The sequence below is a fragment of the Sciurus vulgaris genome, assembly GCF_902686455.1.
Source record: "Sciurus vulgaris genome assembly, chromosome: 8".
NCBI lineage: Eukaryota > Metazoa > Chordata > Mammalia > Rodentia > Sciuridae > Sciurus > Sciurus vulgaris.
Window position 1 is genome coordinate 52,176,400 of NC_136468.1, and position 27,493 is coordinate 52,203,892.

The window sequence follows — 27,493 nt, forward strand, 5'->3', positions numbered from 1 at the left end:
TCTTGAATGGGTTTGTTTCCTGCAACTATTACTTAAAAAGTCATGAACACATTGGGGCATTTGTTAATCACTGCACTCATTCAACCCAGGGCAAGCAAATCCTTATGTCATTAACTTATTTCAGAACCCTACAGGGTAAAGGACCAGAGATCTCTACAGCCTCTCCAGTTATCATAGTTGTATATAAATAATGTTTTAAATTGAAGTATTATACATTTGCAGAAATGCTTTTCCTATTATACCCTAATTTCTATTTAAACATACACAGTGCCAAAATGACTAGAACAAGTCCAACTTCATATCATAAAAATTATTTCATTTAAATAATAACATTAATTTCAAATCATTGTTCTAAAGAGATGGATTTTAATACAATTTGTTTTCATTTGAGATTTGAGAGACGGCATAGGTATGGAGAGAATTATTTTCTAAGTATAATAAAATGCAATCACATGTCTAAAAATACTGGGGTTTCAGATGTCCAATGAAGACTATTTAAAATTCCAGTATCGGGGTTTTCCAAATTTGTCTACGAAGAACTCTTTTCTAAGACTAGTGCCATATATTTCCATTGTTTTCTTATTTAAGTCTACATAAAATCTTGGATCTTAAACACCTGCACCTTCCTTTCGTTATGGTCCCAGTATGCTCTCTGGTGTCCTCCTTTTGGTCCTCATCTTTCCCACCACAAGCTGCAGCTCTGAGTGTGAAGACCCCTCTGCAGAGGCCACAGCCACCTCACTGTGCACCGTGCACCCTGTGATGGTAACTGCCACCGTGTTAGGTCAGCAGAATTCCTTTTACCACTGCTTGCTACTAGTTTATATCTTCTCCAAAGCAGGATACTTGGAATGATTGAAAGATCAATTATGATGCAATCCTATTCAGCTGGAATGAAATTGATGCTGTTTCTCTATGGGCTCTTCTCTGCTTGGCTAGCTAAGGCAATTGGACTTCATTTCTAATGGATGCTTCCTCTGAGATCATTTTCAACGGAGCTTGATAGTACATAACAAAACTGTAAGAATTACACAGAATAGATGGGTGGGGTGTGCACCCCCGTAATCCCAGCTGCTTTAGAGGCTGAGGTAGGAGGGTCACAAGTTTCATGCCAGCCTCAGCAACTTAGGAAGGTCTTAAGCAACTTAGGGAGACCCTGTCTCATAATAAATAATAAAAAAGGCAGGAATGTGGCTCAGTGGTTAAGCACCCGTGGGTTATAATCCTGGTATCAAACAACAAACAAAAGAGAATTACACCTAAATGACATACAAAAAGTTATAATACAAAGAAAATAAAGTAGGTTTATAAAGCATATCAGCATATTAATATGGCAGAATATTTCTTCCTGGAGATGCCTTTTTGCCAAATGGTAATAAAATTCCTTCAATTTAATAATGAAGGTACCACTGCCTGCTTCCCTTCTACCTCCCTTTCCTACCCTCCATTGCCCCTGTGCTTCCTTTCTCTAGAAAAATCAAGCTCACTTCACTGAATAGTTTACCAAGAATGAGTTCATGCATTAAGTACAATACTTATCATAAATAATCTTGTATCAGGAAATGTCTAATTTGTGATTTCTTTTTTTAATTTGAATATCTATGTAATTATCATTCACTTAGTCAAAATTTTTTAGGACTAAGAACTAGTCACAAAATCTTATAGTTAAAATGCCCAATTAGAATGGCGATTATCAAGAATACAAGCAACAATAGGTGTTGGTGAGGATGTGGGGAAAAAGGTATACTCATACATTGCTGGTGGGGTTGCAAATTAGTGCAGCCACTCTGGAAAGCAGCATGGAGATTCCTTAGAAAACTTGGAATAGACCCACCATTTGACCCAGCTATCCCACTCCTTGGCCTATACCCAAAGGACTTAAAATCAGCATACTACAGAGATACAGCCACATCAATGTTCATAGCTGCTCAATTCACCATAGCCAGATTGTGCAACCAACCTAGATGCCCTTCAGTTGATGAATGGATAAAGAAACTGTGGCGCATATATATATATATATATATATATATACACACACACACACACACACACACACACACACACAATGGAATATTAAGCTGCCATGATGAATGATAAATTATGGCATTTGCAGGAAAATGGATGAAAATGGAGAATATCATGCTAAGTGAGATCAGCCAATCTCAAAAAACTAAAGGACGAATGATCTCGCTGATAAGCGGATGAGGACATATAATGGGGGTTAGGAGGGGTTAGAGTTAGGGTTAGGGTTAGATTTAGGGTTAGGGATAAGGAGAGTGGTAAGAATGGAGGAAGGAAGGACTGTATAGAGGGAAAAGAGGGGTGAGAGGGGTGGGGGAAAGGGAAAAAAATAACAGAATGAATCAAATAACATTGCCCTATGTAAATTTATGATTACACAAATGGTATGCCTTGACTCCATGTATAAACAGAGAAACAACATGTATCCCACTTGTTTAAATAATAATAATAATAAAATGCCATAGAATTCAGTATGTTCAAATTTTTTTTTTTTAGAATTAGTTAACAGTAATACATAAAACACCCACACACGCTCAACATCTTTCAATTCTTTTGAACTCAAAATTTCCAAATGTAACCTACGTCACAGGTATATGAATGACTTTTTTCATTGCAATTCAAAATGAGATTCTAAGCAAAATTGATAATTCTTTGTCAGTACAAGTAGAGACAAATATTCTTTTGGGCGTGAATGTCAAATAATCAGGGAGTTTTTGTAATGAAAAGCAAAGAAAAATTATGAATAAATATTGGACACCAAAGTAAATACAGAATGAGAAAAACCAAAGGAAATCACAATTTTTTAAAAGCTAACAAATATGACAATTTAAAATAGGGAAAAATAAATTTTCATTATTAATTGACAAACCATTCTGACACTTTTTGTTCTGCAATTTTAGTTGAATAGTCTTCAATGAATTCACACCAATCTTGTAATATATCAGGGGCAGGCTAACATCATAAAGGAAAGAGGGTGAGTTAGCTCACAGTTTGGGAGATGGAAACTCCAAACAGCATGGTACAGGTTCTGGTGAGGGCCCCTGCCATATTAACATGCTGATATGCTTTATAAATCTACTTTATTTTCTTTGTATTATAATTTTTTGTATGTCATTTAGGTGTAATTCTCTTTTGTTTGTTGTTTGATACCAGGATTAGAACCCAGGGGCGCTTAACCACTGAGCCACATCCCTGCCCTTTTTATTTTTTATTATGAGACAGGGTCTCCCTAAGTTGCTTAGGACCTTCTAAATTGCTGAGGCTGGCATTGAACTTGTGATCCTCCTGCCTCAGCCTCCAAAGCAGCTGGGATTACAGGGGTGCACACACCACCCATCTATTCTGTGTAATTCTTACAGCTTTGTTATGTACCATCATGTCCTGGTGGGTATAAATGGTGAGAGTATGTGGGAGAAAGAAATCACATCTCAAAACAGGATGCCAGGGAGGCTGGGTTGGCCAGTCCTTCATAACAATCCTCTTGCAACAATTAACCAGGGTCCACAAGAAAGAACTCAATCCCTGCCAAGGGCATGCATTCACTGTGCTAGGGCCTCCCCTGGAGCCCGGTCTCATAAAGTTCCCGCCACCTCTGGATGCCACTACTTGGGGACCCAGCTTCTAACACATGAACCTTTGGGGAAACATATGCAAACCACAGCAGGGTCAGGGAAGGCCCCATATGCTGTGTCGCTGATCCTGCTTTGCAAATTCCCATCGCATCTCTATTCATGAGATTTCCTCTGCTCCAGCCACATTGTTCCTGTCTGTTCCTTAAACATGCCACACTCTTTCCCCCTTCAGGGTCTCTGCACATTTGCTGTTTCTTCTGCCTACTCTGTGCGTGGAAAATTGCTTTTGTTATTCAGGGATAGCTCAAATTAAAAATGTCTTTACTAGCCACCATATGTAAGGCTGTTTTCACTTTGTGGCCCAGCCCCCACATCTCACCTACCTTGCCTTGTTTGTTCCCTCTACCATAAAAAAATTTTAAATTGTCTTTGTTTATTTTAGGGGGTATGTTTCCTCTAAATGGAAGATTCATAAGCTCAGGGACAAGGGTCTGGTCATTATCTTCCCTCCAGTTCACAGCTCAGTGCTAGGCACATAGTAAGGGTTCAAAAATATTTGTCAAATGCATGAATAAAAAGCAATGCAATCATTCCTCCTCCCTGACTACTCAGTGTGAGCTGAGCAGAGTGAATCATTTCCGAAGAGTACAGTATGGAGATGGGGATGAGGGGTGGAGAGCAACTTTTCAATGGAAAAAACTATCAAACATGAATTCCATGAATTCCTTTTTTTTTTCCTTCTCTCTGCATTCCATACAAAAACACCCCCCTTTTGCCCCAGATATAATAATTGATAAATTTTTCATCTTGGAGTTCTTTGCCACAGAGTGTATATATCATGTGAACAAAGTTAGCATCACCAGTGCTGAGTCATGTTGATATTATGTACCCTTGGTATGATGGGATGAGAATGTTGCTTCATCTCTGTTATCTTCTCCTCCCACACACCAGACAAATCCAAACTGAGGGACACTTTATAAAATACAAAATACCTGATCAGTACTCCCCAAAATGTCAACACTATCAAAAATAAGGGAAGTCTGAGAGACTATTACCACACAGAGGAGGTTACCAACCCATGACAACTAAATGTACATTGGTATCCTGGAAGGAACCCTAAAGCAGAAAAAGAAGTTAGAGAAAAAACAGCCAAATCAAAACTAATTTATTCAGAAGCTGGGTGGGGTAGCACATGTCTGTAATCCCAGCTACTCCAGAAGCTGAGGTAAAATGTAAAAAAGTAAGGCCAGGTATGGTGGCACACACCTGTAATTCCAGGATTTGGGAGGCAGGCAAGTTTAAGGACAGTCTAGGCAACTTAGCAAGAATCTGTCTCTAAATAAAATAAAAACAGTTGGGGATGTAGCCCAGTGGTAGAGTGCCCCTGGGTTCAATCCCCAGTACTGAAAACAAAGTTAAAATTAAAATTAAAGCCAGTTAACAGTAATATATCCTCATTGTGACAAATATGTTGTGGTTATATAAGATGTTAACCATAGCATAACGTGGTTAGTTTTATTTCTAATATCTTTGAAACATTTCTATAAATTGAACACCAGTCTAAAATTGAAAGTTTATTTTATAAAGGAAGGAAAAATGAAGGACAGTATTTTCTGGACAGGGACTATATAGGGAATTTGTCACTATAAGTAGAAAAGCTACAGTGTTTCTAGTTTTCCCCTTATGTGTAGAAAACAAACAATAACAACAACAGCAAAAACCAGTATGTCTTTCGATGATCTTTTTCTTGGAAGTAACGTGAGCAATTTAAAGCTGCCAGCTCAGAACACAAAATGTCAGTTGAGGTTCAACCTTTAAACTGTGCAGCAAACTCAAAGATTTAATATGAAGGTACTTGAAAACTGATACACACTCTATGGCAAAGAAATCCAAGATGAAAAATCTATCAATTATGATATCTGGGGCAAAAGGCAGGGGGTGTTTTGTATGGAATGCAGAGAGAAGGGGAAAAAAGGAATTCATGGAATAAGAACTTTTCTCCATCACAGGAGGGAACAAGCAAATTCAAGGTTGCATCTTTGGAAATCTTGATCTCTCAGAGTGGGTTAGCTTCCCTGATTCCATGATCCCCATTATACTTTCCACAACTGTAATTTATTTGCTGACCTGTAAATGGATTAGCCACCATCATCTTAGAATGAGGACTTGGTCTTTTACTTTAAAGATGTTGCCTAAACGAGTGAATGGAATATGGCGATATGGCAATACTAACAGGCTCAGGTCACTAAAGTCACCAGCAGTCTGGAATAACTGTTTATTAAAGTTCTGTTGCGATGTTATCTTTCAACTAAAATAGGGATTAATGATATTCACCAGCATTCATGCTCAGAATATCTGCCTTTGGAACATAATATTTTACGTATCATGTACCAGTCGATTTTCTCACAAAGACAGTATTGTTATATACAAGAGAGTAATTAACCCAATATATGATTATCCCTCATGAAAATGTATAAAATAGGGCCTAGGTATTATCGTTTCTCTAATTAACATAAATCTGATCTTGGTCTTAGCCAAAAAAATATCCAAAAATAAAACGGTGTTCTTTACAAATCCTCAGAGCAAATGTTTGGTTCAATCTTGGAAAGCATTGCAGAAAGACTTTAATATTTTTAAATATGATGCAATTAAAATCACAAACCCTAAATAGATTTTAGTTTCTACTTTCATCTATTTTTTGGCAAATGTTTAATATTCCTTAGGACAGAGGGCTGTAAACAGTGATGGTTTCAATCCCAAGTGGCAGTTTCTACCTACAAAGCCCAGGAGGGATGAACACAGCATAGCCTGTGCATTCCCCGTGTGCACGGGGACAGTGACCCACGCACCCTCTGCTCTCACAGCAGAGGGATGCCTGCCCCTTCTAGTACAGACCTCCTAACTGTAAGCTACAGGAGTCTCTGCTCAAGTTCAGAGAGCTGCTTAGAGCCATTAAGAAGCATCTGCATTGTCAAAACATTTAGAAAGAGGGCTGTAGATAAAGACATTGTCAAACTGCTCCTGACAGGAGATAAGCAGATGAACAGACCATAACGCAGCATAAGTGGTTCTTTTGCCTTGTTCCTCTTCAACATGAGGCCAGCATAAAAAATTTCCTCAAAGTTTATGAGTCCATCCAAAGAGAGCATCTGAAACAGTGTTTCTCCCTGTTTAATGTGTATGCTAGTCATGTGGATTCCGGATTCTGATTTACTAGGTATGGCTTGAAGCCTGAGATCCTGCATTTCTAACAAGCTTCCAAGTGATATTAATGCTGCTTTCTCAAAATCAGATATTGAAGAGCAAGAATCTAATGGAATTTAGGCAATTTTGTTTTGAAAGAAGTTTGGTAACTCAGATTAATTCTCTGACAAAAGGAACAACAAAGAAATAGAAGATCAGTAAAATAAATTAGACCAAATGAGAATCTGCATTTAGTGCACAAGAATGCAATAACAACTCAGAAAGCCTACTAGATAATTTTATTTGGCCATGGTTCACTGCAATATACCATTAAGCAATGAAAGCGATCAAGATAATCATATATTTATCTCACTTTTCTCTCAAAGAAGGTATATATTTATAAAAATCCACCAAAGAGTTTTTGTTCCCTAGGAAATCAACTTCTAAAAGAACAAAATTAAAAAACAACTTTTCGTTTTGCTATAATCTATAAGAAAGTTTATTACATATAACAGATGAGATCTTTTAATTCTGGCATTCACAGTATTTGAACAGTGAAAGATTAAAAAATTACATTGCACCATGCCCTTGGTGACTACTGAAGGAACTGAATTGATTAAACTGTCACTCATCATTTACTGTGGTTAGTGCTTCATTAGGCACCGATAGGCACAATATATCTTGGTCAAATACTTCTGTGGAGTACTTAGTTTTCAAGGCATGAAAACAAAACCCTAGGCTGTGAGTAAAAGCCCCTCTTAGAAGACATTTGATTTTTTAAAAAATATACTTTTTACATAAGGGGAAACAGGATTATTTTTCAAACTATTTAACAAATTTTTTTCTCTAAGAAGATGCATTTACAAATTAAGTATATCAGCAGAAAAATTAAACAAAAGCAAAGAAGGAAGTAGAGCAGGTTAATGTAGTTCAGGAAGGGTGAGTCCCAGGAGGTCCTGCTGCTGACCTGGGGGAGGCCCCAGGCAGGTGACTGGAGTCCCATCACCAGAGTCTAAAACTGCAGGGAGACTAACAAGGAAGATCAAGAGACCCAACCATCTAAAGTACCAACTAGAATAAATAAATGTTCCTTAAGTTCAATGATAATTTTAGCACATACATTTTAAGTAGTATGTGGATATGTGTGTATTTTATTAGTTATTTTTTTTTTAATCAAATGGCAAAGCTATATTTTGCTTTCTGGTCCTATCACCTAAGCCAGAAACCCAGGAAGCATCTGAAATCCTTGCCTTTCCTTTACTATATATGTTCAGTCAAGTTGTCATATCCTAAGCTTTGCAAACATTCCTCCATTTTGATCTCTAGCCACTCTCTCTTTTCCTTCCTTTTTTCTCTAGCTGCTTTCCAAACTTTACACTTCTATCCACAAACATCAGCTCTTTTGCCTTTTGATGATACCTTCATCCATGGCACCAACCATGTGTCCTTCAACTCTAACACTGTCTTTCTCAAGTCAGGCTGGGTAACCCACTGTTGAAGGCTCCTTTGACATCCACTTCTCCTTAACCATCTCCAAGGGAAAAAATCCTCACCCTCACCCAGGAGCCACCACCATGCCCTCTGCATTCTTGTGTCATCATCACTCACCACACTGTCTCTCCCTCTGACCTTGATGCTCTCATCTCTGTAACCCTAGGACCTGAGAGTGCCTGCTAGAAAATATTCAATGAATACCTTTAAAATGAATGACGGGATGGATCACGTGAATTAGTGTGAGGAGTGCACACAGGAGACCGCAGCAGAGAAAGGGAGTTGGTTGAGACCTAATATTACCACATGAAATTAAATGCTAAAAAACCAAGTCATTAATTTTATCATATATCAACCCTAATTCCATGTATAAGACACTCCCAGAGGACCCACTGGTCTCCATGGAAACCTCTGGTTCAGCAGTATGATTTACTCCAATGCCAAACTGTAGAGACACAGGTCCTTAGAGAATGACTCAAACAATGCTTTGGTTTTTACATGTTAGGAAATGGCACCACTTGCTTACATGTCTTCACTTCAGTCCCAGAACCAGAAACTGTACCTCCTGACTCCTGAGCCTGTGATCCCTTCCTTATGCTCTGCTGCTGCCCGGATTAGAACAACGTGTCTTTCTTAGGCCAGTCAGGTCAGATTAAAGAAAAGAGGAGACTAAGACAACAACTTTATTTTCTCTCTAGGCGACAGAAATGGTAGCAAGGAATAAGATAAAATGAAATCAAGTATTCAAAATTAGAGGTTTGAGTAAAGAACATAACACAATTATGCTAGAAAATTGAAGTTTACCATTATTGTAAGTACCCTGAAAATAAGATGAATGTTTATGTTTTAAAATGTTGGAGAATTCCAAACAGACAATTAAGGATAATGAAAGCTCAATAGACAGAATCTTAAAATAATAACCCCAGGTTATATAAATAACTGGGAATACTCTGGCTGGTTATGCCCCGCCATAATTAATTAAAAAATGAAACAAGAAAATGCCCTTCCCGAGGACTACTGTAAAGGAAAAAAATGGAAAATGCAAAATACTGCTTTGAAGAGCAAAGAAATAGTATTTTTTGTCTTGCAGAACAAGGAAGGAAGAGTCAAGTTACCATAAGTCACTTAAAAACGCTACTGGTGACGGCACGTCTCCAAGGAATGAACATAAACCAGGCAGAACAAGAAGAAACAAATTATTAAGGCTTGCACATCTTTAATTTCTGTTTATGTGACAGCTCCTGCAGAATAAGGAGCTTGTATTTTAAGGTTTCTCTCGGAAAATATATTAATCCTTGTGTAACAGTGTAGGGAATTAGGAAGAAAACAGTTCACAGGTAATTATCTTAAAGATCAAAGCAAATGACATGTTCAGCCATCTTTTCTGAGAAACCATATCAGGCGTATCATGAAGAGAAATCACTGCTAAAATCTTCTTGTAAGTTATACTCCTACAAAGAGAATTCTGAACTTCAATTTTCAGTATGTTAAGTTGATGGGGTTTAGTTCCAGTCATCAGATGGCATAGATGAACCCTGATGGACTAAGGAAAATAATGCAGAAATGGGCACTATGAAGAAAGATGACCGACTGGCTTATACTCTACAGTAAAATATTTGACAATCAATCTTAGCATATTGGAGATCTGAAGGCAGAAATCTTTCCATTGTGAATCCTCATGGTCCATTTTTTGGTGAAAGTCATGAACTTCTTAGAATATTGTCAGAGACTTGAACTAGATTGTTGTCTGTGCACACTGAATGCTGAACAGAGACTATAATTGAAAGGCACCCCCTGGAGTTGTGCAATGGACTAGTGCTAGACTTTTCACTCTTGAACATTCTATAAAGTTTTGTTGAATGAATGAATGAATCATGCAGGTATGGAGAGACTCATATTGTATAAAAGGGATCTTTGTGGGAAGAGGGCTGCTCTGGGATTCTGGAGGTGTTTTTATTTTTCTTTATTTTATTTTGCTCTTGTGTCACCATCAACCAGCAAATGTTGGAAATATAACTAAGCACCTTCACACTTGGAGGGTGTAAAATAACCATAAAACAATAGGAAAATAAATTATAAATTGTTTTCACCGAGTTCCAAAACAGCTTCTAAGTTAGACATGTTAGGATTAAACATGACAAACAGATTTAAGTTTACATAGTTGCTGTAATAAAGTTTTTTATCTGTTGAGTGTCCATTACTCTATGAATATATTCAATTTTCAAAAGCAAATATGGTAAAAGCTGGCAATAAAGGAAGAAGCATTTGAATTATCAATCAGAAAGAATGATAAAAGCCCTGTCAAACTACAGAAAATGCAATTAGATAAACACCTCACTCAAGGCATCTATTGTCTCTCAAGAAATGCAGAGAAATATAAAATGCCATAGCAAAGGATGAACTACCTGTAGGAAAACACAAACCTACTCAGATTCAGTCATTAATAATTAATCAGTGCCTGACACATACTGTGATTGTGTTTTGTGTATTTTTTAATGGAATTAGCAAGCTGATTCTGGGCCACTGATGGGTATTTTTCCTTTTCTCTAATGACATCTTTAACCAATAGGAATTTGAGGGTATTAGATTTTAAGAGCAAAGTTCTGGGAAAAAAAAACCCACAAATATCTATGCAATTAGATAATACAGCATCTAAAATCAAGAAAGCATTTAGTACCTCTAAGGTAGATTTATTCTTACAGCATAATACATCTAGATAAAAAATGACTCTTACCTAAATTACACCCTGGACAATTCAGTGTCCTCAGGAATTAACTCACAAATGTCACACAGAAGCTCCACTTTCATCCTTCAATGAGCAGTGTGAAGTGGTCAACCTAGTCTCTTCACTCCCTGTTGTCCTTATGTTTACAGAGGCTCCTACTTTCTGCTTTCTGTCTAATTACATTTCCATTCAACCATGTCATCTCTGTACGTATAAGCATTCTATCTCTTCACCTTCACTGGACTAGAAATTCCCAATGGCTGGAACACGTAGTGAAAGAGTTTTGCTAATTATTTTTGCTTGTTTTAATAGCAAGCACATTTTGGGTTTATATATGCCATGGATTCAAAGGACTACTGTCGATAACACATTTTTTAAATTCAGGGAAAATTTTGATCATTTTAAGATAAAAATGGCTTCACACTTTATTCCTTTTCATCACTAGCTCATCAATCAGCACATGACCTTCTTTTCAAGTTTGCTTTCTATTAAAGTTGTGATTTCACTAACAGTTATATGATAAGGATTTTCAACTTATTTTGATTTTTTTAGATGGACACAATGCTCTTATTTTTATTATTTTTATGTGGTGCTGAGGATCAAACCTAGTGCCTCACACATGCTAAGCAAGCACTCTACCACTGAGCCACAACCCCAGCCCAGGAGTATAAACTTCTACCAGCACACTACTAACAAGTTGCCAGCCATGAGGTTCCTATCTATACTATGCTGTTTGATTGGCACCCACCCATCGTAACCAGCAATTCAAACTTGTGCCCCAGCAAAATCACAATTTCCTCAGGGCAAGGACCCTCGCAGTCATATCTGAAGTCACGAACATTAACTTGACAACAAGAGCAGGACACAAGGTAAAATATTCATACACTCCTCTTTTCTCTCCAAAGACACTAAATTGTCAGTTAAGGAACAAAATATTAAAACAAGGGTGAAAGAAATATGTGAGCAGGCATAAGTGGATGAGAGAGTACCTGTTTTCAGAAGATGTGGATGAAGGCATGCCAAATCCCCACATACAGCTACAACTTTGAGTGATAGGCAGGATTTACCAAAGCAACTCATAAAAGGCTAAGCACAGGTTGTAAAATCTGTGAAGATGAGTCTAACAGCTGAAAACAGGTTGTTTGAATGTTTGAATAAAAAGCAGATGACCCACAGATCTCCTCTGACATCTCTCACCTTATTCCCTATACACACCAGAAGGCCAAATGAAACTAAATCTGAAAGGCCTTAAACTGAAGATAAAAATTTCAGCAGAGAAAAGTCTTACTGAAGTGAAAAGAGGGTTGCCAAGCAAAAAATATGTTAATTGGTCTGTGTGACCATCCATCTCCCTCTTCCACCCTCCTTTGAGGATATCATCTGCCAGGACTCAGCACCTCTGGAAGAACAAGAACACTGTCATCTGAAGACCTACAAAGAAGTCCAGATCTTTCCATGAATAGCGTACAATGAACTGATCAGGCAACTGGTTTCTCCTAGGCATACAGACTTGGAATGCAACATTTAGAAAAGTAAATGGACAACCACACACCTCCCCCGTTGCTATATTTGAAGAAAGCTTCCAATCAAAATCAAAGGAAAAGGAAAAGAAGCAGGATCAATTATACACACATGCATGAACACACACACACACACACACACACAGAAATTTTTTTTGAAATTCAAAGTTGGGAAGGTAAGTTGTAAAATAAGAGAAAGAATACTTTAAAAAAAAAAAAGAAAGAAAACCACAAAGGATTAAGATAGTAACTTCAGCATAAAACTCACACAAAATTTCTAGAAAGTAAGTGGATGATGATATATAATGGGGGTGGGGGAAGTGAGAGAAGAATAGAGGAACTTTAGATTACGTAGAGGGAAACGAGAGGAAGGGGGACATGAAAAATTGTGGAATGAGACAGACATTACCCTATTTACATATATGATGACACGAATGGTATGAATCTACATCTCGCACAACCATAGAAATGAAATGATGTACCCCATTTGTGTACAATGAATCAAAATGCAGTCTGTAAAAAATTTTAAAAAATAATAATAAAAAGTTATCTACAAACTAAAGCACCTAAGGTTTCATATTGACAGGAAACTATCTAGAACCAACATAAAAAGACACTAACTACCAAGGTACAGCATCATGAAATCTCAGCACACTAGAAACAGAGAAGAACCCAACACTCACCAGAGAGAAAGTATGAGGCGGCCTACAAATGTGTGAGAATCAGAATAGATCAGACTTCTCCACAGCAATATGAGAAAGCTCCGAAGAAATAAGCAGTACGCTGAAAACTCTCAGGAAAAGTCAGACTAATATTCACATTTACTATGCATTATTATTAATTATACACTTAACCCAAACTTTTATCAATCTATGTATGTAGAATGAAGACATTTTTGAAAAACTAAGAATTTGAAGTCCATCTCCCTGATGCGTGCCTTGAAACTAAAGGAGGAAGACATATAAGCCAGGGTACAGGAAATCTGCAATCAGCAAAATTCCAGAAGGCAGAGGATTCCACCCCAGAAGTGACTACGGGGGAAGGTGTACAAGGAAACCAATAACACACACTGATATACCGGAGGAATAGTAGGAAGACATAAAACTAATGAGTTCTATTCCCCCAAGAACTAAAGCTTAAGCGATTTGAGAGGCCAGTGATGGCGGGAGCCATGGAAGAGGGGCTTGCCCACCGAAGTTGTAGTCAGCTATTTCCAGAAATGTGGCATTTGAAAGCAAAGAAGAATTAGGGGAGAATATGCAATCTCCTTTTTCTCCCACTTGTCTTTTGCCTAAACCCAACTGGAGCCCAGTCGCCAAGGCACTTGAGGGATGTATGCCCTCAGAATCAGCTGTCCAGCAAACAACACAGCACAAAAGAGCTAGAAACAGACAGTTTTTCCCACAATGGGAAGGGTGGGGAAGGAAAGTGGCATTCTGGGATGACAGATATTCTAACTGTGCTAAGGCAAGAAATCAGAGGGCTAAGAGACGAAAATGTTCAGGAAAAAGCTGAGGGAGGGAGATGTCAAGAATTAAATAGGAATGATAGATTTGTTGGTGTGTCTGAACAGTAGGAAAATATTTTTCCATAGGTAACTACCAAACATTTTACAACTGTAAATAATTAGCAAAAGGAACAAAGACAACTTAATAAAAATCACAGACAATTATTAAGTCCAGGAAAAGCAAAAGGTTATACAGGAAAGAATATATAATCATGAACAGTACTTGTTCATGATATAAACACATTCATGTTTCAAAACATGATACAGATTGTGTATTGGGAGAACGAGAAGAAGGTTGAGTGGGACATGGTTCGTGAAGAAAGTTAAACCCTATTTAGTAGGCAATGTCTAAAACAGGATTTCAATGAACATAAACATAAAAAATCACTTAAGACGTCTGAAGTAGACGCTCTTGTTAAGAGTTGAAATTACATAGCTGCACCTGAGAATGAAAGGCAGGCATGGCTGAGGCAAGAGATCACTGTTCTTGCTGTTAATGTTGTGGCAGTTGTTAGTTGCTGGCTATACCAAGAATAGGGTTTATTTTCATGATTTTCTGATTTGTAAACTGAAGATCAGGGAAGTCATGGGATTTCATCAATTAAGTAGCAATGCAGACAAGAAGTGTCAGAGGGAATTTAACTTGGATTTTCGATGTGTTTCCTGCATTGTCTCCTCTTTACATGCAAAGCACTGCTAGTTACATGTTCAAAAAAATTACACAACTTAAACATAAAAGAGACTAGCGTACATCCAATGTTCTCTAACCTTTGAGCTCTGATTTATGTATTTCTAAGTCAAAATATTCATACACACACACACACATACACACAAAGACTTTCATGTTTCCTAAAAAATTTTCATATGTGACCATCTCTTGTTATTCTCATAAACAAGTGAGACAGCAGAGTACATCAAAGGTTACAATAGTGTAATGAATCTTAGTCCCTGTAATTGGCTATTTAAAAACCACCCCCACCCCCAAACCAGTTTCTGGGTAGTCAATTACTTTGCCAACATTGATTTTAAAAGTGGAGGGGGGTATTTAATTTCTTAAAAAAATATTTAGTTGTGAGAATTACGTACATTGCCTCTATTTTATATATTATCATTCAACTAATTTATCACTACTAGTCAAATATGATATGCTGATTAACAACACAAACACACCTTTCCTCTCACAAATATATACATTAATAAGCTACAGTGAGATATAAAAACCACAGCCACACTAAAAATTTAACTGCCTCATTTCAGCATTCCAAAGCTATCACTAAATTCAGCACTTTAGTAGTCACTCTCTAATGCCATAATGACATAGTAATAGAGAACTGTAATTTACTGAGGTAATTCATTATTAGGTAATGTAACATAAATTTTCTGTAAGGAATCTACGTAGCCAATAGTCCTTAGGTATGGATTAAACACTCAAAATACATTAAATCTTTCTGACCAGTAGTATTTAGGAAAATCATCACTTTAGTATACTATGAGAAGGTGACCATAGGTCGCAATTAAAACCATGTTTTATAATCCTGGCAGAACTGCTATTAACTCTCAAAGGTGTCATGGTATGATGATAAACTTTATGGTAATTCTAAATTTAAGACTTCAGCAGTGGAACCAGGCTTGGAAACCATGGCTACCATCGTGAGCTCAGCTTTCAAACACTTGGCTGCCTTTCTGACTGTCCTCAGTTCTTCTGTTATGTTCCACTGCATTGTCAGTGACTACACCAAGTCACTTGGATTGTGATTTTCTGAGCAGCCCTCAAGGACTCTTAAAGAGCTGTTATATTTAACAATGACTAATTCATGTCCTCTTTGGTCTTATGGCCTAATTAGAAAATATGCAAACAGGGTTGACAGAATACTTTACGTAGCTCATGAACTCAAATTCTCATTCTTACTAGATTCCTTTTACAATGGACCCCTTCATTTTAGCAGAATTGATTAAAAAAAAAAGTAATGGCTAGAAATTGGAAGAATATATGCCAGCATAAATACTGGGACCATGAAAATGTATTTGATCCAATTATTCTTGTTTTAGTTTATTTTTAAACACTATTCGTTGAATAAAACAATAAAATAGAACCTATTAGAACACTGATGTCAGTAGGCAGTCCATAGACTTTTGGAAGAGGATGAAAGCTGCCCCCCCCCAAATATATTTAACATGACCCAGTATAACTTGAATTATATATAAGAGTTTTATTGTATTTGTGCTTTGGGATCACTTTAGCAGCAAATAAAGAGCAATTTCTTATAAATCATTTTAAGACATTATGTAACAGGTTGTAAAGAGAAATGGCTTTGGATGGGTTGGCCTTGAGTTTGAGGGTTGCCTCTCTTTACTAACCGTATGACCTTGACTATACCACTTCGTCCCTTTGTTTCCTTTCAATGTATCAAGGTATAATATGTAGGTAATTAAAATGCATAACAGGGCTTAAAATGCAGTTTGTGTTCAATAAAAGTACCTATTATTATTCTTATTATTATTCAAATTAAATCATAGGACCACATATAGAACAAATTTATTCTCAGGGTGCTAGCCACAGCAAGGTTCATTTATGACTCCCTCTCTTAAATCATTGGTAAATAAACCTGAGTTGTAGGAAAATTTATTTTATTACCTAAATTTTCTTGGTTGAGAATAGATCATTAATGATCATGGCAGAAATGTGTATATTACCAATATGTATCGTGATTAGGCTTATTTAATAAAAAGCAGTACTAAATGGCTTTATAATACTTAATAAACAGGCAATTTCTCTTCTGAAACATGTAAAATAAATTTTAATGCAGACTTTTTGCTATATATCAAGGCCAATATGGAAATTTTTTCCTAACCACCCAGCTGCTACAATGTTAAATAAATTAATTTTAATCTTAAATCAGAGATGTAATAGAGGAATGGGTGATTTAATATGCAATCTCATTACATTTGACAGGCTTATTTATAAATGATTTGCCTCACATTTTGACAAGCATAGTTAATATGTTAATTAGCTTTTAAAAAGATGATGAAAGGAAGAGACTGGCATGCTGTAATTCTTTGCACACTGTGTTGGGGAGCACTGTAGTTGATACTACAGGGCCCCCCCAAAGCACGGTGATCTTGATGAGATAATCATTTATTAGTTACAGTAACTTAGTCACCCAATATTAAACTTTAATCCCTCAAAATAATCCCAAGCAACTTCAAGCTTTAGGAAACAAATGCAGTCTGAACATATTTATGAGCTTCCGTTAAGGAATGTAAAGCTTATTTTGAGCAATGACCTCAACAGCTAGAACAGTGCTCCCTGGCAAGGGAAGAACTACACAGATAAGCTGCTTTTTACATCTGCACTTTTCTTAATGTGGTTTTCAGAACCTGGTAAGCCTTTTTGGTTAGAAGCTTAGCTTTGACTTTCAAAGAGTTATAAAATCCAAGAATTAAGAGAAGTTACAAAAGAGGCAATGTTTAATTTGATTCCTCTACGTAAATCAGAGGATGGTATCAAAAAATATTTTCTGATAAGTTCTCAAATCCCGGTGTATTTACACATGTCCATTGGACTGGAGACCTAGAGGAATGGATCATTACAGGGCCAGCTCTAATTTCCACTGCTTGATGACAACATCAATGTATATGTGTCTTCATTAATATTTTTAGTGCCTGTGGCTATTTAAACAGGAAACTAGGAACTGTAACACTGTGTAGGGATCGTTAGTTTTTAGTTACTACCCTAGTGCCCCAGGATGGTAAATGAACTGTAAAAATAGCCTGAAACCACTGCCACCTGCCTCCCTGCTAGTGTCCATGGGTTAATATTTGCACTTTTCTTTGGTGCAGCTGAGCCATGACTCAATTACAGTCCCATTTCTAGGTCTCTGAATATCCAGTATCAATGTCATTGTTTATGCAAAATTAGTGCCCTGTGAACTTCTCTATCTGGAAAAAAACATACATTTTTACGTGAGTTAAAGCATAACAAAATGGCTTTTAGAAAATGGCTTGGAATGAAATCAGATTCAGAATGATAGGCATAGATAGCACAGACGTCAGATTTTAGGGCTTGAAGGTGAAGAGAAATAAGCATGGGAAGCTACTCAAACGTAGCACATTTTCAATTTGTTCTTGGCAATGAATAATCTTGGCAAGCAGACAAAAGGGCATTTGGGGTCTACTATTTTCCATCAGTTTTCCTCCTTTCTTCCTAAATAACAGTCTTCTTCTTGTGCTTCATATGTCTCTGTTCAAAAGAAATTGGCAGAAAGTGCTTAAACTATCTCTGTAGAAAGAATCAACGTGAAAACACACACACATACAAAGTTGAGGGGAGAGACATCGACTAGAAATTAAATACTCTACATCAGAAACAGACATATTAACAAGTCAGACTCTATGTGATTCTTTGCACTTTAAAAAGCACTTTTAAAGGTTTGGGAACAATTGGCCACTAGCATATTAAAAGCAGCTTCTCCTGATTCTGAGGGTACAATCCTAAATGAACTGCCAAAGAACTAAGACAAAACTGGCTCCAAGCCACAAATATTTCCAAACTATGTTTCATTAGCAGAGTCCCTAACTGAACTTATTGAAAGGCAATCTAGAATTTATATGCTCAAAAAAAAAAAAGAGAAGCCAGGTGCTGTGGTGCATGCCTGGAATCCCAGCAACTCAGGAAGCTGAGGCAGGAGGGTCAAGGGCAGCCTGGACAATTTAGGGAGACCCTGCCTCAAAATAAAAAACAAAATGATATTAGTTGTTTAGTGATAGGGTACCCTTGAGTTCAATCCCCAGAACCAAAAGAAATAATAGAGACAAAAATTCTGTAACTAAAGAATATTACATTATTGTTATGTGCTTAGCCAACCATGAACCAAAGGCAGAAAGCAAGAAGGGAATGAGAAAGCAACTGATATCCTGATACATTAGCCTTAATTTCCAACCTCTCCTCCCACTGCAACCAATGATCTAAATATCTCTTTTGCCAAAGGACCTGACTAATCTTGCGGGGGGCGGGGAGATTAGTGCTTTAAAAATAGTTAAAGTGGATTGGCACAGTCACTCAGTGATAGGTAGTCACCTTTATTTTCAACATTTTAGAATATCCTTAAATGGTATTGGATTTATTAGAAGTCATTATTAAATTTATGATCTTACGATGTTTGATGACCAAGATTGTTTTACAAAAGCTACAGATCTACACTCTACAAGAATAAATATTTAAACATGTACATAAAATGTTGCAAATATTTTCAGTGGCTTTACAGATCCCCACATCCCATTCCTGGCTGTGGGGAGGGGCTACTGGAAGACAAAATCAGAAAATCTCCTCTGTGCCTTATATTGCAAGAAACTTGATTGATTTCTTACCATAAAATATTTGGATCAAACAGGCCAGGGAAGAATCCAAGTCTCATCACAGTCTAATTTACTCAACAAGCCAAGATTAGGGGCTGGGGAGATAGCTCAGTCAGTAGAGTGCTTGCTTTGTAAGCACAAGGCCCTGGGTTCGATCCCCAGCACCCAAAAAAAAAAAATAAATAAATAAAAGGCCAAGATCACTGGGGCAGAGCAGTGAAGTGAGTACATAACAGCAATACAGACAATGCATGGTGAAATTTTACTGGGGTCACAGACATGGTCACATAGCTGAGTTCTATATTTGGGGACGTTCTGTGTACTCTGTGAACGGTCTTATGTGAACACAACTGTGAGTCTAGGAAAGGGGTGTTTCTATAAATAAAAAACATGTGACAGTGAGCCTGTATTGAGTGCTAAAAATAAGATTAATCCTTTATATAATTATTATATTTAAATCACACTTGAGTGGGATTCTCAGAGTAGTTTACTATTTATAATAATTACATATTAAATTAAATCTCACCAGTCATTGGACCTCATGAAATAGATTTTTAAGCTTTGCTGAGCCCTTGTGTAAAACTAAGATAATAACAAAAATCAAACTTCAGATTTTTAAAAAATAATCATCATTTCATTTTGGATAATTGGTATCAACAATTTTCAGGGGCTTATTGTGAGTCAATTTGGTGCCTAAGAGTTATATCTAAATTGTCTATTTATCTGAGTTTTGTTGTGAATTTAAGCATGATCCCCACGACTTCCAATAAATCTACTGCTGTTTGGAGATATATACTTCCTTGTCATAAAATAAAGCCACAAATTAAGACCCTTAGGGAAAAAAATCACAGTTAGAAAAATGCTCTGCCTCTGTCCATCAAGAACCATTACCAGACACCATCTGCAGACAGACTCTGATTAGCGGACGTTCTCAATCATGTTTTTAAAAATCCACTAGTACTGCCACACACAGAGAACACTCCTGCACCATTAATCTTCATCCAAACTCTTACAATGTTTGTTTAGGCTTGACCCAGACCAAACAGTACACATAGATTAGTAAAGCTTCCATTTCTCACCACATGTCAAGGCAGGTGGAATACTCTGTGGAGCCCAGGAGCACATCTGGAGGTCTGTACCACAAGGTGACTACTTCATTGGAATACGTGTGGCTGGGGACAGATTTTGCTCTTGCAAGACCTGTGAGTTATATGAAACGCAAATAAGTTAAATGGGCATTAACAGAACAAGGTTTTAAATTTGAATGTGTGTGATTTTAAATGGTCAAACACACTACTGTAATTCAGAATCGTGAATTCAATGTCAAGGAAAACATACTGTGATCTCTGTGTTTTGAATACATGGTGGTAACCATTAAAACATTTATATTTCCACATAAAGCAGTAGTATCATGAATCTAATAAAATATCAGTAAACAATTTATAAATGATTAGATTTAACAGAAAAGCTTGGATACATCCTGGATTTTTCAAAGTATGTTTCATAGAATTCTATTCTTAGAGTTATAAATTTCTATTATAAGAAAGAGTTTCTTGGTCAAACAACTTTGAGAAAAAATGGGATTTAGGAAGATACACAGTTTCACAATTGGAAAAGTTTTCAGTGCCCCTAATTTTCCTAGTCTGTATTGTGAATCTTCAGGAAAAGTGTGTGGTACTTTTTTCAAAGGGTTGTCCCAAAACTTCTTAGTAACAGCTTTGGTGTTCTGTCAAATACTCGCTAGGAAACACTAAGGAAACCCATTTGAAAGTAAACAATTATAAAGGAATAATCATAAACCTGGTACATATAGATGATGAGAGAGTATATAAATTAAAATGTCTTCTAAAAATCTTTAAAAACTGGGAAATGGTTGCAATCATGTGAAGCGAAAAAGTATATGCGGCTTGACCCCATAACTGAAAATAAATTATGCATTCAAAGACCACCAGAAAATAATTTAAATGACTCCAGTGTTAACTTCTAGAATAAAGGATTCTCCATTTTGTGAAAAAAATTTTTTTTCTTTTTTCCTATGTTTTGTGCAATGAAGATATCATTCTTTCAAAAATCACAAATTCTATTGATACTATTTTTTAAAAGAAAAAAAAACCTGTAATAAATCTGTTTGGCTATTTTCATTAATAACAAATGCAACAGTTCAAATCTGGAGTGTACCCCAAAGGCCCATATGCCAAAAGCTTGGTCATCAGCCTGTGGTATTATGGGGAGATGGGGGGATCTTTGTGAGGTGGAACCTAATAGAAAGGCCTAGGTCACTGGTGCATGCTCTTAATGGCAGTACTGGTACACTAGTCTCTCTCTTTGCTTCCTGGCTGTCATGAGATGAGTCACCTTCTCCATCATTAGCTCCCAGTCATGGTATATTCCCTCACCACAGGCCCAAAAACAATGAAGCCAACCTACCATAGACTGAAAGCTCTGAAGCTGGGAGCCAAAACAAACCTTTCCTCCTTTTAATTCAATTATCTCAGGTATTTTGTCACAGCAATGAAAAACTTACTAATATAAGGTATTATTTAGCACTATGATGCCCAAAGCACACAAAACATTTTACAGTGCATCCCCCTTTCCATATTCACTTTAATGTTCTGATTACTTGAAATTTGAATTTAGGAACATGAGTTTTTCTGCTTATTAAATGCAGCATCCATTTTCTGCATTATATGCAAATTTAAATTTTACAGGATAGCAGGTGAGGTAAAGAATTTCTACTAAATACAGCCAAGGTTATAGTCACTCAATTTTTTCCTACAATGGAATTTTTATAATAATGGGATGGCATATTATAAATTGGTCAATGTTTAAAGTATTCCATATTAAAATGTATAGATTATACACATGGTACTCAGTTTTTCTGTACATGAATAGAGTAATGATTTTCAATAACAGTTTTTTATAATAACCTCTTACTTCTTTCCTCTACAAGGTTTTTATCTAACCTCGATTCAGGCAAAACTGAACAATAGGATAATCAAAGTGGGAAAGTGGCACCAAAATTTGGTAATCCCATTAAAAGGTCTGGTTCCTCAAATAACTATTCTTTCATACAGAGACCAAAGAGCTAAGTACAAATCCTGAAATAGGTTCTGAGTCATTCCATATGCTGTTGTCAAGTCAAATGAGATACAAAAAAAAAAAAAAAAAATTCAGGCTGGGTTCCCTTGGTTTTCCTGAGGCCCTGTTGTCAAAAGCTCAGCCACAGGGATAAAGAATGAAAAACCATGAGATTTCTTTGACAGTTCAGATGACCAGACTGTTTATAAAAAATTGTGACAGTCTCAACTGTAAAGAGAAAATGAGAACTTAAACCTAGAAATAGTACAAATCAACATAAGTACAAGTACTTTCCAGATCAAGTATGTTTATTAAGTTGGTTAGATATTTGTGAAAATATAAATAGAAAAACATCTTAGTCTCTATTATTTTCTCTTCCTTCCCACATGCTGAGGTCAAAGAAAGCCCCATTTCATTCAGATGGGCCATAAATCTTCACAATCAACAGTTAAAATGAGTTTCCATATCTAACTTTTCAAACAATTAAGACTGAGTTTCTTAAGATGTCTTTATGTAAGTGTGAACAGAATGAGGAATGCTAGTATATCTTTAAGTCAGTCTTCTGCATTGCTTGAAAAAAAAAAATTCTTTCATCATCTCACTTTAATAGTCAATTAAAACAGTTTCTTGTGGAAAGTGTCCTGTATATTGATGAACAAAAGGTTTTCACCTGAAAGATGTTTCCATCCAGCTAATAAGGTCAATAAACCCAAAGTATTTCAGGGAAGGAGTATATTATTAAAAGAGCGGATCAAATTTTAAAAAAAGAATAAAAATGAAAAACAGAACACTACGAAGTACAAACATACAACTGAATATTTTCCAAAAATTTTTGGTAAAGCTAATACTATATGTTTATACAGTTCATGCATCAAAACACGCTTACTCATGCAAAATTTATTAAACTGCATCCTCCAGCTGAAGGAAAACTGTAGGACAGGATTAATTAGCACAGCATGTGTGAAAGCTCTCTTTCTCTGTTCCTTGTCAGTTGCTATGGTTACCCTACAGGAAGAGAGCTACACCACCTTTTAGAAAATATGAAGTTCATGGGTTATTATCAAAACTTCTTATATAATGTTTAGTTTGAATTAAAAGTCAAAAAGCAAAATGAACCACTAACTAGATGAGTGTAGGTTATTTGCACGTTGTTGCTTTTTGGCTGAGTCTGTGCAAATGAAGGGGATGAGTTCCCACGGGCTCTTAAAATGGCTTACATGATAACTTAGTGTTAGCTTTAAGGTGTTGCCATGTCCACCTAATGAAAGACCCTATACCATCAGGAAAAATGTGGTTATTCAATGCCTACTGCCAAAGGATTCAAAGTTGGTCAGCTCTGATACCAGCATACCTGAATCCTAGATTCCCAGAGGAGTTAAGAAGCTTTGTAGCTAACTACTTACCAATGGAAGAATTATTTTTCATCTCTAAGATAGCCATCTTATGGGTATTTCTACCATCTGGCAGGAACAAAGAATGAATCACAGGAAAGTGCTTCCAACACTTGCCTAAGCAGATCAGTCCTTCCATACCAAACAATGGAGACGCTCCACACCTTCTCTTAACAGCTCTCTCTGCTGATTAGACTCTGAACCACTCCCCTTCTTTCTTTACTTTGCTTTGTTGGTTCATTTTATTTATATGTAACAGTAGAATTCACTCTGGTAACATTATACAAGCATGGAATATAGTTTATTCTAATTAGTACTCCATTCTTGTAGGTGGTCACAATGGTGGGATTCACTTAAGTATTTTCATATGTACACACAGGAAAATTACATTTCATTCTACTATCTTTCATATTCCTATCCTCCCTCCCTTCCTTTTGCTCCCCTTTGTCTAATCTCTTAAATTCTCTCTTCTCCTTCCCACCCTTTATTGTGGTTTAACTTCCATATATCAGCATAAGCATTCAACCTTTGGTTTTTTTAGGAATGGCTCATTCACTTAGCATGATAGTCTTCAGATCCATCCATTTACTGGTTAATGTCATAAAGTCATTCTTCTTTATGGCTGAGTAATATTCCGCTGTGTGTGTGTGTGTGTGTACCACAATTTCTTTATCCATTCATCTGTTGATGGGCAGCTAGGTTGGTTCCATAGCTTAGTTATTATAAATTGAGTTGCTATAAACATTGATGTGGTTGTGTCACTGTAGTATGCTGATTTTTAGTCCTTTGGATATATGCTGAGGAGTGGGATACTGGGTCAAATGGTGGTTCCATTTCATGTTTTCTGAGGAATCTCCATACTGCTTTCCAGAGTTGCTGAATCAATTTGCAGTCCCATCAGCAATGTCTGATAGTTCCTTTCCCCCACATCCTCGCCAACATTTGTTGTTACTTATTTCTTGATAATTGCCATTCTGACTGGAGCGAGATGGAATCCCAGCATACTTTTAATTTGCATTTCTCTAACTGCTAGGGATGTTGAATATTTTGTCACATATTTGTTGATTATTCATGTTTCTTCTTTTGAGAACGGTCTATTCAGTTCCTTTGCCCATTTATTGATCGGGTCATTTGTTTTTCTAGTGCTAAGCTTTTCGAGTTCTTTGTATATCCTGGAAATTAACAGCCTATTTGAGGCACAGTTGGCAAATATTTTCTTCCATTCTGTAGGCTCTTTCTTCATGTTCTTGATTGTTTCTTCTGCTGTGAAGAATCTTTTTGGTTTGACGCCATCACATTTTATTGATGTTTGATTTTATTTCTTGTGCTTTAGAAGTCTGTTCAGGAAGTCAGTTCCTGTGTTGAAGTGCTGGGCCTAACTTTTCTCCTAGTAGGTGCAGGGTTTCTGGTCTAATTTCTAGGTCTTGATTTTTGTTCAGGGTGAGATATAGGATTTAACTTTCATTCTATTACATATGGATTTTCAGTATTCCCAGCACCATTTGTTGAAGAAGCTATCATTTCTCCATTGTGTGTTTGTGGTGCCTTTGTCTAGTCAGAGGTAACTGTATTTACATGGATTTGTCTCTGTGTCTTCTATTCTGTTCCATTGGTTTTCTTGCCTATTTTGATGCCAATACCATGCCATTTTTGTTACTATGGCTCTGTAGTATAATTTAAGGTCTGTCTGTTATTGTGATAAATACTGCTTTGTATTTCTCACTAAGGACTGCATTAGTTATTCTGGGCCTCTTATTTTTCCCACTGAATTTCATGACTGCTTTTTCCAATTCTATGAAGAATGTCACTGGAATTTTGGTGGGAACGGTATTGAATCTGTATAGCACTTGTGGTACTATGACTATTTTGACAAAATTGATTCTGCCTGTCCAATAATATGGTACTTCCTTTCTTTTCAATATCCTCCTTTGACTTCTCTGCTACAGAATAGTTAAGTAGTAATAACTTGGTTTCCTGGGACATTCCTTTACTCGCCCCTTAAATACTGGCTTGGTCTAGGGCAGTGCACTCAACTAAGAGCTTTCTCAACATAATACCCTGTAGGTCACTGTGGCTAATGCCATTTTTAAATTGTCATCCACAGATGAGATTTCCTGAAATTCCACCTTCCGCTCATACTTAACCCTGGGCTTCAGATCTGGTTCTATTCAAGTCCCCACAAGAGACAGGCACTGGAATGTACTTCTAGCATGTAGATCAAACCCACCAGAATTAACACAGAAAATATACCAGAAGACTCTGGAGAAAATGTATTTAGTAAATAGTTTTAGGTCCCCCAGTCAAAGCTTTTTAGCTGCACAGATATTAGATTCTATGTTTGCTGCACACATAATTATTGTTTCAAGTTTCAATGTATTCCTTTTTTGTAGCTGTCAAATTGGTTGGGAACTTGGTGAACTAACTCTATGGAGAAATTTGCTGAATCTAGGAAAAGGGTTCAGAAATGATAATTCCCATTTTTCTGCTTTGTCCAAGGAATTGAGAAGGTGCTAGCAACATAGATTTAGTATTTTCTAATTAAGTGGAATTAATAATGGCAAAAACTGGATGAACTGCAAGCAGGATTATCTTTGACCTCTTTAGCATCTTTTCAGAGAGCAGGCCACTGACAAACTTGACATTGGTGTTATTTTTATTTTTATTTTTTTATTTTTTTTTCAATTTTTTTATTGTAAACAAATGGGATGCATGTTGTTTCTCTGTTTGTACATGGCATAAAGGCACACCATTTGTGTAATCATAAATTTACATAGGGTAATGCTGTTTGATTCATTCTGTTATTTTTTCCCTTCCCCCCCACCCCTCCAACCCCCCTTTTCCCTCTATACAGCGCTTCCTTCCTCCATTCTTGCCCCCCTCCCTAATCCTAACTATAACCCTAACACTAACCCCTCCCTCCCCCCATTATGTGTCATCATCCACTTATTAGCGATATCATTCGTCCTTTGGTTTTTTGAGATTGGCTTATCTCACTTAGCATAATATTCTCCAATTTCATCCATTTGCCTGCAAATGCCATAATTTTATCATTCTTTATGGCTGAGTAATATTCCACTGAATATATATATATATATATATATATATATATATATATATATATATATACCACAGTTTCTTTATTCATTCAACTGAAGGACATCTAGGTTGGTTCCACTTCTGGCTATTGTGAATTGAGCCGTTATGAACATTGATGTGGCTGTATCTCTGTGGTATGCTGATTTTAAGTCCTTTGGGTATAGGCCAAGGAGTGGGATAGTTGGGTCAAATGGTGGTTCCATTCCAAGTCTTCTAAGGAATCTCCACACTGCTTTTCAGAGTGGCTGCACTAATTTGCAGCCCCACCAGCAATGTATGAGTGTAACTTTTCCCCCACATCCTTGCCAACATCTGTTGTTGCTCGTATTCTTGATAATCGCCATTCTAATTGAGGTGAGATGGAATCTTAGGGTGATTTTGATTTGCATTTCTCTTATTACTAGAGATGTTGAACATTTTTCCATATGTTTGTTGATTGCTTGTAGATCTTTTGTGAAGTGTCTATTCATTTCCTTAGCCCATTTGTCGATTGGATTATTTGTATTCTTGGTGTAAAGTTTTTGAGTTCTTTATAGATTCTGGAGATTAGCGCT

At 36.6% G+C, this 27,493-nt stretch overlaps 1 protein-coding gene across 7 annotated transcripts in view; it reads right to left on the minus strand.

Annotated features, from left to right (window-relative positions):
• CDK14 (cyclin dependent kinase 14) overlaps window positions 1-27,493 on the minus strand; it is a 603,169-nt gene that overhangs the window by 205,085 nt on the left and 370,591 nt on the right. For all 7 annotated transcript variants that reach the window (XM_079152093.1, XM_079152094.1, XM_079152096.1 and 4 more), the window contains one exon: window positions 20,454-20,574. In XM_079152093.1, the coding sequence (XP_079008219.1) occupies window positions 20,454-20,574 (121 nt within the window). The remainder of the gene's footprint in view (window positions 1-20,453; window positions 20,575-27,493) is intronic.